Genomic DNA, 18377 nt, shown 5'->3' on the forward strand with positions numbered 1-18377 from the left:
TGTGCTACTGCCAACTGTTGAGCAGAGACCATTAGATTTCAAATTGTCCTCTGGCATTGGCATGCTTTACTGGTCAGATGTGTGTCACTAGCACTCAAGAATGCTTTGCCCTTTCTGATCTCAGCACTCCACATAATTTAAGGAAAGAAAGGAAGAGGGGTGAGGATAGCTGAAGTGGTGCAGAACTGAGAAAGTGCTTTTCTTTCCTCCTCATGGTCTGTCTTTCAGCCAGTGTTTGTGGCTGGGTGTCCTGAAAGCTCATGTGTTACATTCCAGTGCGATGCATGTGCAGGACACCGCAGCTATACACATACATCACTGTGGACATCACCAGTCATCACGAATTGAATCCAGCCCTTCAGATGGAAGGAAAAAAACCTGCACTTTAAGTTTACAGAGATCCCTCATTAGTGTATAGTAGCATGACAGAGAGCTGTTGGACCTAACCCTTGGGAAAAATAAATTACCTATGTGGAAAATAATGCTGATCAACTGGAAAAAATACCCCTTTGCACCTTTAGTCTATCTCTGCTGGAAAATGAGTAAGAAAACAGATGTTTGGGCATGAAGTCTGGGGCTGCCTATATCCCCAGGAATCAGATGGTAGTGGCCATTTGAGTCCACCTCCGGGTACCCACATCCTCACTGAGGAGCTGTAGGTAGAAACCTGTTTCTCTTGGAGGCCACATGGTTTTCAGGAGAGCACATGGCTTTGGCTCTTTCAGTAGCATCCACACATAGTCATCTGTATTAGCTGTCCCACTTTCTCAGTGAGAAGAACTGTCATTAGATCCTGAAAAAGCAGGTGAAGCAGTAGCGGTGTTCAGTTGGTTTTGTTCTTGTTTGCTTTCAGAAAAGCAGTGAGACAGTTGCACATGATGGAGCAAAGAACCCAGCAGATGTGAGGAAGCTGCAGGTAGGTCTAAGCAACTTTAGAGGGATCTGAAATCATTGCATTTTGAACCTCTCCCTGTGTCAGGTTGTGAATAAAGGTGTCAACTTCTGTGTCAAGAAACCTGGACCAAAGTCTACTCTGTGCAAAGAACCAGACATGCTTGACACAATATCCACAGTTTATTTAAGAGGACACCTGGCTGAGTTGTGTCCTCAAAGGAATTTTTATAAAAATTAAGAGACAGCTCAGGCTTCCCAAATGGATTTGACTAGCGGAGTGCTACCCTTTCTATGCTTTAAACAGGCATAGAGAAATTCAGAGCATGACTTTTCTTACCTGGTTTCATGGCCAATTTTCCTCCTGGGCCCCCAAAGCAAAGGTTGATAGGGTCTGTCCTTCCCCACAGCAATCACTGAAGAGCTCATTCCTCTGCTGCTGGTTAAACTGCTGACTCTTTGGCTTCCTCGTTGCACAGAGAGGCCTAGCTGATGTAGTGGCTGTATACAGACGTAACGTAATGGGTGTTAGCTTCCCTGTATGGATGCTGTAGTTCCTCTGTGCACTTAACCTACCTCTAGTAATTAATGGTCAGTCAAAAGCTCATTAGGACTCTGGTGTTGGCTATATGAAGAGAGCACTGGAGCTTTTGAGTTTTAAGTCAGGACACCTGACGTGACCTTGCCTTATAGCAGCACATAAATCGACACAGTTTTTAACAAGTTTATGACTAAAAGCACTGCATGCTTTGATTATTAGAATTTATAATAACACTGTATTGACACCGAGTCTGTGTGAGCCCGTTGCATTTATCTAAGGGCAGGCTGGCCTGCTATCTCAAGAGCATGTCTCTTGCTGTGAACGGTCAGTCCTGATAGCCATCCTGTGAACTTGAATGCAGAGGCTGCTTAAAATCCATGCTGAGGCTGCTCCTTGGGTGGGGGAGATCAGCCTCCATATAAATGCATCCCCAGGGCAGAGGTGAACCAGCGGTGGAGATGTTTTGAGAAGGAAACTCCTACTGACTGCTGCATTGTACCTTTCCGTAGCCTGCATCCGCCTTACAGCGAGGCAGCAGCTCAGCCTCCCTGCACAACTCCCAAATGCGCAGCACCATCTTCCAACTCATGATCCACACCCTGGACCCCCTGGCAGATGGTGAGTGAATATTCCATGCCTGAGGGACTTGGGTTTGCAGCCCTGAGCACAGAGCAGTTTAACTGGGAATCTGGGGTGTGGGGATCGGCAACTGATGAAATGCAGCTCTGAGTATCACAGATAGCATTAGGTGGGGGGAGCTCCGCAGCAGCGGGACGTATCCCTTCCAACTGCATGGCTGGCAAGGACAAACTCGTCACATTTTGGCCCTGCCATATCTACTCTGCCTGCACCAAGCTGGTTACTGATGCAGTGGCAGCTACTGCTTGAGAGGGGATGAGGGCAGGTAGAGCCACTGCTGTTGCTGGGGTCCCTGCAAATGGTGGTGGTCACTGCAGTACCCCATCTTCTGCTGTCTCTCTGGCACCAGGGGCAGAGAGTTACAGGCTTCCTCCATCTCATAGCATGTCACACCTTCCTCCCTCTTCTTAGCACAGACCTCACCAGGCTTTGAACCAGCAGCATTCAGTGCTGACTACATTTTTGAGAAAGAGCTGCTCAACCTCTATGAGCCCCATTTATAATGGGAAGATGAACACAGGGAGAGCTCATTACCTGTACACGTCCCCAGCTGTGCACACAGCCCCTCACAAAGGCATAAACCTAAAGAAGAGGAAAAAGAAGTGAAAACCCTTGAAGAACTGTCATTTTGACAGTGGTTAAAATCCCAGCTGAGATCTAAAACACACACTGTGTTCCAATTGGGATGGTTAAGCCAATCTGTACTTGATTCAGATCAACACTGAACTCCTCTAAAAGTCCACCTGCAGTATCATCACTGCCATGGTCAGCTGTACCCACAGCACTTTGCAGGCAGTGGGCCAACTCCCCATGCCAAGGGTTGATGGGCTCAGGACTAAGAGACACCTTCTTTTAAACTGCCCAGGGTTCAGGGACACCATATCTCCAGCCAGACCCAGCATCTTTGTACACAAACTTTTAATGTGCTGCTTTGCATCAACTTTAATACAGAGCGTGGACGTTCATTTTCACAGAAATGATGAAGCATGTTCAAAAAAAACCTTTTTTTAGATTTTCTTTCCCAGCTCAGCACACGCCTCACCCCTCCACTGCCCTACTTGTTCTAAAGAGATTATCTGTTGTCCATTCAAAGAGAGATTGAAGCTAAGCAGATCAACACCTCTCGTGTCTATCACAGAGGTTACAAAAAGGACTCTCCAGATCAAAATCCCAGCTGCACAAACTGATCGAGGGAACAAAGGAGGTTTGATAAGGACAGCAAGACAGATAAGTGTCCACTTTGACAGATTTTAGTGAAGACATCCATCATGTTACAAACAGTAGCCTAGCAAGAGCCAGACTCATCTAGGTTTGTTCTACTGCCCTTGCCTCCTGTCCTCCCAAAAGATGCTATCAGCAGCACGAGGATAGACCCAAAACCTTACAAGAGGACATGCCATTGTCTTTAGCATCAGAAAGTGCCAGACCAGAGGGACTGCTTCCCCTCAGAGCCTCCTCATCCTTCCTGCACCTCTAAATGTGCAGCATTTTCCCACCCTGGGCCAACACACACTTCACTTTCTGGTGCAGGCTGGTGCCCTGGTGAAGCCCTGGGACCTCAGCAGGAATCGTGGGGGCCTGAGGTTGCCAGCCCAGGCCAAGGAGAGTGCTCCAGTGCTGCCCCAGCCCAGAATACACTGCTGTTGTAAGCCACTGGTCTTGTTAGAGAGGCTGTTATTACCACGGCTTGTGGATATTGAATAAACAGGACTGGTGGGACAGTTGGATCTTCTCTGAAAGACAACTTCCCCTCTCATTTCAGCTAGGCAAGACTTTGAGTTAGTCTCTGTATGCGGCAGCCACTAGATGGGAGTGTGACCATATGTACTTAAGCAAGTCTAATGCAACAGGGACCGTGCAAGGATGGGCTGCAGTCTCTCCAAAAGGTTATTTCTTAGACCCTTTACTAGAATAATGCCACTGAGTTAAGGGCAAAATCTCTGCTCCAGGTACATGCCTGTTCCACTCAACACTGCTAGAACAGGAGAAAGCTCCTTAGAGAAGATAATGATAAAGAAAGTTACTGATAGTAGAACGGCACAGCATTCAAAATCAAGGATCACTGTCCCAGGTCCTGTGTATATTGTAGGAGACACTCCTTACCCTGATAAATTCATACCTAAAGAAAGAGAGTCTGGAGAAAGGGAATCATTTATGAACAGACTGAGAAACCTAAGTGCCTTGAGGATCTTGGCCAAAAAGATGGAAGTAACTTCCCCAGAATGGCTCTGGAAAAGGATTTGAGGCCTCCAAGGCATGTCAGGACTGCAAGCTCAGCCTTTGTGTTATTGGTATTGCAGCCCTGTGTACCCTCAGGACAGCTGGGTGCCTAGTGCCCACTGAGCACCAGCAAAACCCTTCACTTTGCAGTGTGTGCAGCACCCTCTGTGCCAGACACATTTCTGTAGTTAGGTTGCAACATAAAAGAAGATCCCATTTATCTTCCTTCAGAGGTCCTTATTTCTTCTTGCCAATGCCTGTAGCATCAGCACTTAGAGGCTGTAGTAAAGAACACTACAAAAGAGTGCTCAGCAGTTCCTAACTTAACCTACTGAAATTAAGATCTCTGTAAGATTTCCTTCTTTCTACTGCAGCCACATTTTATTTAGGTAGCATAGAAGAGGTTCCAGGGCAGCAAGGGTCCAAAATATGGAAAAGCTGCCAGCACTGTGCCTCCAAAACCACCTTGGAGAGGCAGAGGTCCTAGAAATATGGTAGAAGTCTGAAACAGAAACTTTCTTTCACTGTTCCTAATGCAACACCCCTTGTGTGAAACAAAATTTCTCATTTGACCAGTGAATTAAATTCAGAACGTTTGTTTTTTTTCTTTTTGTATTAGGAAGGGATCATAACTTAAGTCTTTTTCCCTGTCTACAGGAGACTAGGTGTTTCACTTCGGAAATTCTAACATTTACATTGCATCCTGAATTATATTTTTGATAGACGCTTTTACCTTTGAAAGCATTTAATTTTTTTAAAATGAGGAATTTCTAGCAACTTTGGTCTTTTCCCCACTTTCTGTGAAAGTGTGTAGAAGCAGAGCATGAGATCTTTTAAAGATATCCTAGTTAGACACCAGAGGGAACTGTTGGGGAATTAAAGGAAGAAAGGATTTTGGAAAGACTGAGGAACCCTCTCTTTTCTGAACCTCGAGTTTTACCATTGGATTATTCTTTAAACTCTAGTCATACAGGGAAGATGACAGAAGCCTGTTTTTACTTTTGAATGAAGAAAAAGGCTCCAGGAGCAAGGTTGTATGCCCCAGTTGACAAGCTAATGACGTTGGAAATTAGACCAGAATAGAGCAGCAGGCAGTGTTGCAGGCTAGAGTTGAGCTATGAAGACTGAAGACAGTACAGTTTCTCCTTGCTTCATCAGCATTCAGTCACTTGTTTTAAGAGAATCATGATACAAAGAAGCAAAAGGAATCATGAGATTTTTTTTTTCCCCTTCCACTTTTAGACAGCAGAATCTTCAAATCCTCCAGGTTTATGCCAAATTTTAAAGAAAAAAATTCTTCCTGCTGTTCATGTTGTAAGTTAGTCCTGTTAGATTGAATATTAGAGCCAAAGAATTAATAAAACATACAAGCCAAACTCAAGATAGAAGCTCAGCTGCCACCTTAAGTCCAGCCTGGATGCTGTCAATCCATAGGATAGGAATCTTCCTGAAGAGCATCTCGGGGCTGCAGGACACAGACACGTCCCTTGTGACGGGCTCTCCGACCAGGGCATGGAGTCACCAGCGCTGAGCGCCCCAGGGGACTGCAGTCCTGAGGAAGGATGGAGCCCGCAGTGCTGCTGAAACAGCCAGCATGCTGCCTGGCTCAGCTAATCCCCAGCACTAGCAAGGACTGAGCGGACAGATATCCTTTCTCCCCATGCTGACCTGCAGATCTGGCCAGCTTAGAGCCAGCTCTTCCTCCAATCTCAGACCATCCTGCATGAAATGTGTGTCAGAGGAATTAACACCTTTTTAAATGAGGCTGATCTCATGAGAACTGGATAGTGGTCTGGACCTAATCTGTTTATCCTGACAGAGAGATGCTCACAGCCTCTGCTGTGGTCGGTGCTCACAGCCTGCAGCCTAGGTGAGGGCAGAAAGCCAGGGGCTTGAATTTATATAATCTCTTTCAGGCTGAGCCTGACCGCCCTGACCCTGCTGACAGAAGCTTTTGCAACAGCTTCTGGGAAAAGCTGAACAGAAAGATGCATTGCCCACTGGTTAGAAGAGACTGAGAGCAAAAGGTCACCTCTTCATTGCCCTGCACCGATGGGTATCCTTGTACTTAGCATCACCCAGGGCAGGGGGGAAAGGAAGAAAAGTGCTTCACAGCCCTCTGGTAGGCTGCAGGATTGACAAAGAGCAGGGAAGGGTCAGGCTCTTTAGTCCCAGCTAGCCTCTCAAAGGAGAAGAGTTCATCCTTTCATCTCTGTCCAGCCATTCCAGTGCTCAGTGAAAATCCCAGCTGGGGAAAAACGTTTCTGTCAGACAGTAACAGGAATCTCACCAGGACAGGACTCGTCCCCGGAGGCCTTTATTGTCTGAGCCTGTCCCAGTTATTGGACATATACCAGAGTCTACTGATTTTCAAAAGGTTCAGCTCAGAACAGTAGATCTGCCTGTGTGGCTCAGGGCCTCAGACATGCTATTTCTATTAAATCAGTATCATGGTGATGAATAAAATGGCAGGGCCCTGCCCTTGTGGCAGATGACAACAGCATGTTCTGGTTGCATAGTCAACAGTATAGTAGATTAAATCAGTGTAATAAAACTTTCAGAAGGAATTAATTTACAGCCCTGCACATGAGCCAAACGTAGCATGGCCAGTTTTTTGTGGCTACTGTCCACGTGTGAGCCCTGTGACCCACAGTTTAGTCGCTGGGTAGGCAGCTCAACAGAGGACATAGATTAGAGGAAAATGAGGCTTTTCTTTGAACCAATGACTTGCTCACTTTCAACGGGAACAGGAGTTAAGATATTTGAGTGCAGCACCTAACTGTGGAGACACACACACACAGTTTCACAGTTCACTGTAAAACAGTAATAAAACAGCTCAGCTGAGCAAAGCATGGTTTACAGTGGAAGAAGCCCTCAGCAGCCCCAGAAATACAGTACTGGACACTGCACTGGTGAAGGTGATCTCTTGGGTGGCCTGGGCCTTGTTGAACCAGGAATTGAGATCAACTTCAGCAGAGGAGACACTTGTGTATACTTAGAGAGATCAATTGTTTTCCAGATAACTGGAACATAAAAGGTTTTTCTTTTCCCTTGCCATCGGGTCACCAGGCTGCAAGCAGCACAGTAAAGCCTTTTCAACAGTCACATGGCAGAAGGAAGGTGTCATTTTTAGCTTGCCTGAAAAATATCAACAGCCCTTTGGGAGCAAAATAATATTGCATTGAAACAACTCCTCTGCTCTTTGTGCATTTTCTTCCCTTGTAGTTCAGATATCTCCAAATTATTGATCTGGAAAGGATTTTGCTTCCCTCTTGATTATTTTTTAAATATTAAAGTATTGGTTACATGTCAGATTGTTGGCATAATTGCTATAGTACTAAGCATTTAAATATAACAGCTATGATCAATGAACAGCAGCCAAAACCCAGGGCCACAGCCAGGACAACTGACTTGTCAGTGTTGACTGCAGTCCATAGAAGAGAAAAGGGACAAGAGAGTGTGTGTGTGTGTGCTGGGGGGAGGCAGACAAAGGGGGGCTTTGCATAGCTGAGAGCTGCTGCTGAATGCATACTTCTCATCCACAGCAAAATTTAAAGACAGGGTCGACATCCTGAGCAACATAGCCAAGGCCAAAGTAGAGACTCCGGCTGGACAAGGAGCAAAACCAGAAGGTGAGTGCAAGAAGAGTCAGTGCTGTCTGCCTTGTTTTGCACTGCAATCCCTCACCTTCCCAGCACCCAGCACTCAAGGGCTGGCAAAGAAACACTATGGTCTAACACAGCTTTTCTGATATTACTGCTCACAGATGGCTGCCATAATAATGCAGCAGAAATCAATGTACGCTACCAGTGGGCAATAAAAACCATCCCCACAGGAGTGGTTAGTGCACGTGTCCACACAGAAAGTGCTACAAGGATGCAGTGTAAATTGCCACCAGAAGGGTGGAAAAGGGGAAGTCAGGCCATTACAGACAGCAGCTGGGTGCGGCTATGCTGCTGATCTTTGGCAGATCCTGCAAAGGAGATTGTTTTTGAAACAAAGTACTTTAGCTTGGAAAGTATTTTAGCTTGGAAATTTGGCACACTTGCAGAAGAGCACAAAAGATTCCTCCAGGGAGAAAAGCCACACTGACTTTGTAACAATTCTAAAGGTCTGTGCATCCTTCCTTTTAAAAGTTTCTGTCTTTTCTATATCACCACCGATACATGGGCTTTCTGAGCTGATCCAGAGGCAGCAGCTGGCCTGTGCTACAACACAGGTCTGTGCTGTCAGTGAGGCTGGAAATTTTGAAAAACAAGCAAACTTTTGTGTGGAAGGTCCAACCTCCACAAGCACCCTGCTTCAGTACAGCAGTCGCCTCAGTACCTCACACCACTGGGCCTCACCTATGTGAATAAAACCAACTTGAGAAATATACTGTTTAAGAAGCAAAGAAATTCTCAGTGCAAGTTATCAACACCACACTGACTTCACTAAACTGTGAATTTTCATGCCGTGACATGTTCCACAAACGTTAGTGCATAGAGCTGTGCGCATTTCAAAAGCATTATTGTTCTGTCTCCCACTCTGGGCTGAAAGTATCCCAGGTGAACTCTCTTCGGGCCTGGTTTCAGAAATCCCAAATGGCACTCACTGAAAACATACATTTCTAAAAATCTCCCCTCTAGACTTTCTCCCTCATTCAGCTGTGAAGCACTGTACTGAATCAGCTTACCCAGTTCAGGATTAGATACCCTGCAACACCCCATCCAGGTGCAATTCATGGGATAACATGATCCTACTGACTCGATGGGCTTGACAGTGTGGAGGGGATCCCTTAACCTCAATTACAGCAATCAGAAAAGGGCCTTTGCTGGGTCTGAGCAGAGCGCCAGGCACCCCCTCTCCCCCCTGCTCTGTGTTACCCGTATTTCTACACCATTCTGTACAGAGGTTTCTGCATTCCTCTGTGCTAGGCAGGTTAACACAGGAACAGCACAGAGGAGTTCAGTGTTATGCTAATGGTGGGACTAGATGATCTTCAAAGTCTTTTCCAATCCAGATGATTCTGTGACATTGCAGTTACTTCCTTGTATGTGTCAGCACTTTTCTATTTTCATTTGAATACCTACCAAGTGATCAGGGATTAAAGTCTGGCAGCACATAACAGTCATTTCTCAGAAGCTTTAAAGAATATCAGTTCCCCAGAGAATGCCATGCTCTACTAAAAAAGAAGGGGAAGGAAAGCTTTACATCCTTTCTGGCTTTTAAGGATTTAAGAATCCAGAATGAAACCAAGAAACACTCATCAGTTGGAGACTGGATAATTAGCATTTCCCTGTGGTTACACATGTGCCTCTTCCAGCAGTTTCAGACAGAAGGTCATAGGAGTGCCAGGGTATCATTCTTTGCCGGGTGGGCCAGATTCTGCCCAGCTTATACTAATCACAATCCACAGAAGACAGTGAGGACAAAGACAAAACCTAAGTAGTCAGACTGGGTTTAACATGAAATGCCACATGTTTTTGTAAGATGCTCAAAACTCCCTGCTGCTCAAGAGGAAGGTGACCACCGGCTGCTAAGATGACTCAAACCAGTATTCCTTCTTACCACTTCTAGGAGAAGAGGAAAAGACGACACCAAGTGCTGTTCAGGTAACTCCTGCCAGCGACTCTGAACCCAGCAAGGACAAACAGAAGGCAGATGCACCACAAGACGGAAAGGTATTGAAATAAGTACCACAGGCAATAAGCGCTCAGGCCAGACTAAACTTCACATGTACCTTCCTTCTTCCCTCTCTAGAGCTTTTGGCATAGGACCCAACCCATTTCCTGTAACTGGCAACTATAAATAGACTTTGTGTGTAGTGATGAGTTATATCAAGTTGTTAGCTGAAACATCTCAGCTTACGAACACAAATCAGGTCCAAAATATGACACCAACTGATACTGTGAAGTATTTTCTCCTCAAGTGACTCTTCTGAGGTCAGAGGGGTACTCCAGCATGAGGGAAGATGTGAGTACCTGCCTGTCCTGTGTTCATCAGTACACATGTCTGTTTTGTTTCCCAAATCCCTCCTTTCTATTGATGTAATTTAGCTGTTCTGATGAGGAAAGGTTTTCAAGGACAGACAGTAAATTGTTTTGTTTGTGTCAAAACACTGTCTAAAGGTTGGCTCTAGTTAACCAATACAAATTAATTAACATAATACACAGGCACTGAGATAGGGTATGTCTGGAAACTGTCCCACGATAGCAAGATGTGAGCTGTGGCTGCCCTCAGCTATGTTACAGTTGTGATCTCTGCCAAGGCAAGGCCATGGTGAATAAATGCTGTGCAGCTCCTTGTTAGCCTGAAAACAGATTGGCTTTTTCTCTTTTTTCTGATCTACAGCCCCCTTCAGACAACGATGCCTCAGAAGACAGCAGCTCTGACAGTGAGGAAGACAGTGATGATGACAGCACAGATGATGATGATGATGATGATAATGATGAGCCATTATCTCTTGAATGGCCAGAATCTAGGAAAAAACAAGCAATTTACCTTTTCCTCTTTCCCATTGTCTTCCCTCTCTGGAGCACTATGCCTGATGTTAGAAACCCAGTAAGAATCTAACTTCCTTTTGCTACTGGATTTATTAACTGAACTATAGATTTCCTCTCGGCAAGAGTCCCCAGTTCTCTTTTTCCATATCTAGAGTCTTTGCATACTTGAAGTGCTGTTAATGCTGCAGGGAGTCAGGATATGCAGGATATCAGTTAATGCAGGACAGGAGCCCCAGTTGCAGCAGAGCATATTTCCAGAGAATTTTATAAACCACAAAAAATTAGCAGCCACCGGTCATCTAAAGTTGAACAAAACTGAATACTATTAGAGAGACTAGGGTCCATGTCAAAGCAACTGATTCCAGCAAAGTGTTACAGGTGAATAATTTTCATTGGGGATTGTTAACATCCCTGAAACTTCTCCCTGTTTTTCTTTTCAACCTTGATTTTAACAGGACTCCAAAAAGTTCTTTGTGATCACATTTTTTGGATCCATCATGTGGATTGCTGTCTTCTCTTACCTCATGGTGTGGTGGGCTCACCAGGTGAGGGGTTTATTTTCTCTGCAAACAAGACCGTTTCAGAATAGGTGGAGAGGGAGGGAACAGGGTCACTGTGGCATTTTATCTGATGAATTACAGCTGCAGTCATCCATCAAAATAGTAGAAGCTTTGTTTTGTTAGAACCCAAAAGGGAATTTTCAATTTCATTCTTTTCAATTTGACAAAGAGTCATTCTTTTTTGAGAGCTTCCAAGGGAATTTGTGCATCAGTGACAGGAAAAGTGCCATCAAGATTTATCTTAATACTGCCTTTCCATTGATGAATGCTTCTGTGCAGAACATAATTATCCCTTACCTAATTAAAATTCTAGGAAAATGCAGGTTGTGATTCTGGAAGCTGCTAAATGATCTCAACTCCCATTGCCTTAATGTTCACCTGGTATTCTGGGAAATACTACTTGCATCTTGTATTTAGTGATATATTGCACATTCACAGTCTAGTTGATCATGTCATAAATCCAAAGCCTGTCATTTCCCAAAGCTCTCGGATCATATGGAGCCGATGTTAAATCTGGAGAGGGGAAGGTAGGAGACAGCCAGAAGAGGTGAACGTAGGACAGAAGAGTTGCGCTGTAACTGGTTTGACCTTGCTTAGTCTTGGCAACATTCTAATCAGCTGCTCTATGCTACAAAGCAAATCCGAGATCAACAGACACTATGAAATTTAACTTGTTATCCTATAAAGCAGAAAAATGGTACCATATTTAAGGGGATTCAGATTATTTTAACTCAAATATGGCACAAAACCTAAAAGACTACACAGAACAATTAAATTGCAAGTTCCAAAACTAACAGCCCTACCCAACTCTGTGTTCGTTAGGTTGGTGAAACAATTGGGATATCGGAGGAAATTATGGGATTAACCATACTGGCAGCAGGAACGTCAATCCCTGACCTCATCACCAGTGTCATTGTGGCACGGAAAGGCTTAGGTGACATGGCTGTCTCCAGTTCCGTAGGCAGCAATATCTTCGATATCACTGTTGGGTGAGTATTAGTTCAATGCTAAAAGATGCCTTTCTTCTGGAATACAAAGCTAGCTGGTTTTATTCCACACATGGTCTTAATTAATTTTATTTTAGCTGTAAATAAATGAAGGGCAGCTGGGCAACCAGTCACTTTTTTTTAAACTTAATCCAGCCAGGAAAAACGGATTTTTATAACTTAGTTCATCATCTTCACCTAATTCTGAATCAACAGAGAATAACTGATTTTTCAAGACAAAAATGCAACAAACCTTTGGCTAACATCAAAGATTTACAGACAAGATACTTATCTAGTCAGATCCCATGCAATGAAGGCTCAGGATCAGTGCCTATATCTTTCATCAATAAAGCATCAGGACTTCTTCATTCTAGCATGTCAAGACACTTAATTCATAGGTATTATCTTAAAAACCCTTTTAGATTCTGAGATTGCATTATGATAGTGCAAGTATTATCCAATGCAATTTTTGACACAAACAACATCAATTTTAGATTTATGCCGAGTCATACTGATTGCAATCGTGTTTTTTTCCAGTAACAGTTTGGAAAAATTGCTTAGTTATGATGCAGAAAATGAACTGCCTAAAAACATTTATCCCAATTACTTTTCCTTTACTTGCAGTTTGCCAGTTCCTTGGTTCCTTTTTTCTGTCTTCAACGGACTCAGCCCTGTTGCAGTCAGCAGCAATGGTTTGTTTTGTGCAATTGTTCTCCTTTTTCTCATGCTCCTATTTGTGATTATCTCAATTGCTGTATGTAAATGGAAAATGAACAAAATACTGGGGTTCACTATGTTTGCTCTTTACTTCGTGTTTTTGATCATCAGTGTGATGTTAGAAGACAGGATAATATCCTGCCCAGTATCTGTATGACATTTGGACACATCAAGAGGTATATAAGCATGTATCAAAATCAAAAGGGGTTTAAGGTAGCCATTGTTCTACTGAAAAAAAAACAACCAGAAGGATAACAAGCCTACTGAAAATAAAATGTCTTTAACATAATAAAAAAAAAAATCTCATGTGGTATGTCAGCCTCTACTATTTTTCTTTAGGATCAGAAAAGATCAGATAATGATGTGACCAATATCAAATAACATGTTTAGGCATCCATGGAAAGGCTGGTATGATATAGATGCATGAAGTTTTCAGTCTGGCTGATCCCCTCAAGTTAATGGAGCTGATTTTCAGCACAGAATATTTACTCCTTATAGAAATATTTTCAGGAACACACTCTAAATTACTTAGTAAACTGCTCAAACCCCCCAAAATCAATGAACTTCACTTCAGCGGGGTCAAACCTCTATGGCTTGCCTTTACAGAACTACTCTGCTTAAAATCATTGTGCGACACCCACTCTGTACCTCAGAAGCAACCTCCCTCACATCGCATCTAAGCAACAAGCACAGTGGTTCCCGAGGTCTGTGCTGCAGCTAGTTTGCCCTGACCTCCCTATGCAGAGGTAGTTTCATCCTCTCAGTAAATGCCACAATAAAGCATCCACAACTGGTGCTCCACACATACCTCCAGAAAAGCGTAGACACAACATGGGTTGTGCTTCTGAAAAAATGCTTTTTGCTGGCTGGCCCTCTTAAGACTGAGAAATGTAACGCTAAGGTTTTTGAGGAAAATGCAAAGCAGTAAGAGTTATTCTTGCATGCAGAAAAACACAGGATTTGAGAGTTACAGAGCAATCCTGAAAGCCATCCATACAACTCCTTTTAAATCTGTACCTGATCTTGCAATACAATCCCTAAAACTTATGGTAAGTGCCACCATACAAGTGTAATGTCATATGGATTGACATCTTTCTGTAACAAGGCTAAACGGATCTGGGGTTAGAATAGCACAGCACCACCAATAAAAAGTAAGACCAGGAATCAGAAACACTATAACAAGAAGTTGAACAGCTTGAGTTTTGTTTTCATCCTGACACTAATGTCTGAAATTTATTGTATCCAGCACTAATTCTTGTTAGCACTGTCTTCTACAGAACCACTATGAAAAAATGCCACTGACATCAACTATCAACAAACCTGAAAGGTTTATTGTTAACAATGCCTCATGTGAGCAAACAATGTAGTTAAGAGTTGCAGACATTTCTGTCATTCTAATCCATGTAATAAAACGTTAATGAAAATAACCAGAAAGATTTTAAGCTTTTTATTGACTCACTGTAAAACGTTTTTTGGATGAGACAGAAAAAAACCTTAACATTGTGAACACTGACTTTGCATATCGTAAAGGAACTACAAACCAAAGCAAACATCCAACATACTGGTTTTTGGTAAATAAAATTTAAACATTACATATTTACAAATCTACAACCATTCATTTTAAAAGTGCTGCTTGCAGACTAACAAAGTACCATTTTTTAAATCCCAGTGAGATCATATCCAGAAATACCCCTCTCTTATTACTATTTGCATCTCCCGTTTGTTATACAAAGATTTTACGTGCAGGAATTTTCCCTTTCTTGGGGTACAAATCATTTAATTTGCCAGTGGAAGTCTAATTCATCAGGCTGCAACTGTACCAACAGCAAACCTTCTCAAAATGGGACACAGTTAGCAGTGTCAGAGAAACAGCACAATTTCCATTCACATTTCAGTATGTCATCTCCAATGATTATTCCAGTGGAACCATAAGTAAAGCAAAATATATATTGCACTGCAAATGCAAAACCTTTGTTTAAGGTTTTTGACATAAGCATTATTTAGTACACAAAAGGAGAAAATTCAGTTCATACAAAATTTTAAATTGAAAATATGTCTCAAATACTTTATTTATCCATCTTTGCAGTATTGGAAAATATATTCAAATTGCTTTTCTAATAAAGGACAGTGAGATTTGAAAACTGTTTCAACACTGAATTGTATGATGTTTAAAAATTACCCACCTCAGGACCTACATTTTGAACATTATGACTTGAATGAGGAAAATTTCCCACTTAAAGTATATCGCTATTCCAACCATATTTTATTATAATATTTCTACAGTGGACTGACTTGCAACAGACTTTATAAACCAATTAGTAAGTATGATGATTTCACTTGATGAACTACTACATGATACAGTAATTTAAAAGCACACCCAAATGAACATCAGCAATGCTTCAGGAGTGCCACTCTGAGGATGAAGAACACAGTAAGTTTATTTGTCCGAAGGATGCACACACAATCCTTGTCATGGTACAGTATTTACTCTTCTGAGAATACCGGCAGGACTGTTGATATTTGAATGAAGTGGCAAACTTGTTGGCTTTCTAAGTCTGAGGACAGTTGGAAGCACTTATAAGGGAGCTGGGACTAGAATGGAGAAAGTGGGCCTTGTATTACAAGCGTTGCATCTATTCCCGTGCCTGCACACGCAGTTGCAGTGTCACGTCCTAGTAAGAGGTGGTTAGAGACCAGGCTCAGTTGCTTCCGCCAGACTAAAACAGGAAGCGTGAAGCTTGCTTCATAGCTCAGTGCCTCTAACACACTACGGCAGCTCTGGAAAAAGCACTTGCTCTCCTTCACGGCTTGAAGGTCTTATAAAACAGTGGCTGCCCCAAGTGGTAAATGCCACGGGGAACAGAACTGCAAAGAGCTAGGAACGCTACTGTATACACAGCACAGACATGTATGGGTTTAAATACACAGCAACTACTGTTTGCAACGTTTACCTGGTAAATACAGTGTACCTACTGCACAGAGCAGAGCATACATGCACACTAATCGGTACTTACAATGAGCACGTTGAAAAAAAATAACCTGGTGTTTTTCACCATAGCTCAGAAGAATGAAGGGGGGTGGGGGTGGGTGTATCCACCCTACGCTGATACACCGCTTACCATGTACCTGGGTGAAAAAGGCAGCTGTATTTCATGCAGGAGGACTACTTTACAAGCATGGCAGTACAAAAGAGAGCATCACAAATTGTTAAAATAAATTAAGTGTGTCAAATGTTGGTAAGTGTAGCATTGCTAGCTCCACCTCAGGGTGGGGGGATACTTTCAAAAAGGTCAGCTACATGATTAGCAGCAAATTAGAGAAGAGGTATTACCCGGTGAAAGCTGTATCCAACAAGACTGCATCTTGCCATTATCATCAGCATATACCTGCAGCTCTATAAATTTTAAATCCTTTCTCTTTAGGGCAGCATTTTCTTACTACTTTACAGAGGTCTGGGAGGAGCTTACATAGAGCTTCATAGCAGCATTACTTCTCATTTAAGCCTCTAAGAGGCTGACTATTTCATTTAATAAAGTAAATGTGAGCTTTAAAGTTTATCTCCTTTCTGCCTAACTAAATATTGCTGTATTATTACACCTACAAACTAAAGAGATTTTAAAAAATACCTGCTGGTAGGCAGACCGAAATATAAAGTCTAATGCAACAGCTGAATATTTAGAAGTATTGCAACAGCAACAACTAAAAGAAAATAGAATTGGAAAACCAGTAAGATTACTTAAAATAAAGCTATTTGTTAAAGCATGGTTTAATTTGTTTAGGGTGTTTTATACAATTCAATGTCTGTTTTCCCACCTCCATACAAGACTTCTGATATTTTCTCTGTAGCCTACCTTCTGGTGAGGAGCTGCTATGTGACTGAGAGCACAGAACATTTTTTTTTAAATCTCTAGAACAAGAAAACACAAGTCAAAAGCCATGACTCCACCCACAAGGACTGACATAGTTTTTCTTTACAGAGGAAAAAAAAAAAAAAAAAGTTGTTTTGCCTGTGAAATAGAGACCAAACATTCCAAGTACATTTAGCTATGCACAATATGCCCCAATAAGTTACATTCCCTATATATTCCCTGTAGCAAGTTTGCTGTATGTACTTTAGTTAAAAGCTTTGGATTAGCATTATGTACGTGTCATATTTAGTGTGTTTCAAACACATCCACCAAGACTCTGAACACTGCATGTCTATGAGGAACCCCTCGCAGGCCGTCATTTGCTTTGTGTTACATCTGTAATGAGGTCACATTAACAAATGCCAACAGCCAGGATGGACTAATTCTGTGACATAATCTGTAGGACTCTTCAATACACTTTCTCTTTACTGGGGAGTGGGGGGTGAAGAGAACAGGAGAGGAAGAGAAGGAGATTTCTACAGAAGTGTTTTACAGAGACATCAGTGTGTTAATTAGTAGAGTTTTACAGAAGTTTACCATACCTTCCCCTTCTGATTGCTGTGGTAACATGTTTTCCATGTGTGCATGAGAGAAATCCTGTACCTAGAGTACTGTCTAGGCGAAGGTTAACATTTTCTATCCTGCTTTAAAAACAAATCACTCTTCAAAAAGTAACTGGACAAGTTACTATAAATAGCAGTGTACTGCAAAAAAAATAAGCACTGTATTGCTTATGCAGCAAGTCCATTTAAAATTCACTCCAGTAATTTAAAAAAATTAAAAAAATATCAACTTACTATAAACAATTTAAAATATGTATAATACAACTTTGTATGCTCTTCATAACATCATGAATATTCTATGTAAACAATAGATTTTGAAGAATTTACTTCGCTCACATTAGTTTCAGTGCATTGTTTCTGTCCACCTGTTATTTAATTTTTTTTAAGAAGGGAACCATAATATGTTGTCCCAAGTTAAAGAACTGATTTTGTTTAGAATCTTCCTTTCTACACATTGATTTGCAGAAAGGACAAGGGACAGGGAAATAATATTTGGCCCATTTTTCACTCTGTCCATTTCTACAACTGTAGATAGGCCTAATTTTTTCCAAGGCCGCCTGCCACAGTACATTCGTACATACGTTCTTGAACACTGAAGACTGAGATGTTCCTTGTGACTGAAGTGGTTATTTTACACAGGTACACATCATAGATATCACCTCTTTATCTAGGTATATTTAAAGATATGGTTCTCCAAAAATCTTTCTGCATTCCATCACTCCAGTACTTGGTGGTCTATCACAATTATGAGTATTCTTCACTTGATTAGCTGTGAGACGATCATAGGCCATTTTGTACTCTCTGTCAAAAGCATCTGTAGAAATAGAAAAATAGATGGTGCTCAAAACCACAACCCAAATACAGTGA

The 18377-nt window shown here is 42.3% G+C and overlaps 3 protein-coding genes across 10 annotated transcripts in view; 1 reads left to right on the plus strand and 2 right to left on the minus strand.

Annotated features, from left to right (window-relative positions):
• INTS14 (integrator complex subunit 14) overlaps nucleotides 1-1436 on the minus strand; it is a 19951-nt gene extending 18515 nt beyond the window's left edge. For both annotated transcript variants that reach the window (XM_074917279.1, XM_074917277.1), the window contains exon 1: nucleotides 1232-1436. The gene's annotated coding sequence lies outside the window, so the exon portion shown is untranslated. The remainder of the gene's footprint in view (nucleotides 1-1231) is intronic.
• The window catches only part of SLC24A1 (solute carrier family 24 member 1), an 18083-nt gene extending 3664 nt beyond the window's left edge, over nucleotides 1-14419 (plus strand). For both annotated transcript variants that reach the window (XM_074917273.1, XM_074917274.1), the window contains 8 exons: nucleotides 854-916; nucleotides 1942-2050; nucleotides 7837-7923; nucleotides 9851-9954; nucleotides 10625-10834; nucleotides 11232-11321; nucleotides 12159-12325; nucleotides 12947-14419. In XM_074917273.1, coding sequence (XP_074773374.1) covers nucleotides 854-916; nucleotides 1942-2050; nucleotides 7837-7923; nucleotides 9851-9954; nucleotides 10625-10834; nucleotides 11232-11321; nucleotides 12159-12325; nucleotides 12947-13196 — 1080 coding nt within the window. In that variant the 3' untranslated portion in view covers nucleotides 13197-14419. The remainder of the gene's footprint in view (nucleotides 1-853; nucleotides 917-1941; nucleotides 2051-7836; nucleotides 7924-9850; nucleotides 9955-10624; nucleotides 10835-11231; nucleotides 11322-12158; nucleotides 12326-12946) is intronic.
• Nucleotides 13905-18377, minus strand: part of DENND4A (DENN domain containing 4A) — a 61341-nt gene continuing 56868 nt past the window's right edge. For all 6 annotated transcript variants that reach the window (XM_074917269.1, XM_074917268.1, XM_074917266.1 and 3 more), the window contains one exon: nucleotides 13905-18324. In XM_074917269.1, coding sequence (XP_074773370.1) covers nucleotides 18188-18324 — 137 coding nt within the window. In that variant the 3' untranslated portion in view covers nucleotides 13905-18187. The remainder of the gene's footprint in view (nucleotides 18325-18377) is intronic.

The sequence above is a fragment of the Athene noctua genome, chromosome 13 (assembly GCF_965140245.1).
Source record: "Athene noctua chromosome 13, bAthNoc1.hap1.1, whole genome shotgun sequence".
NCBI lineage: Eukaryota > Metazoa > Chordata > Aves > Strigiformes > Strigidae > Athene > Athene noctua.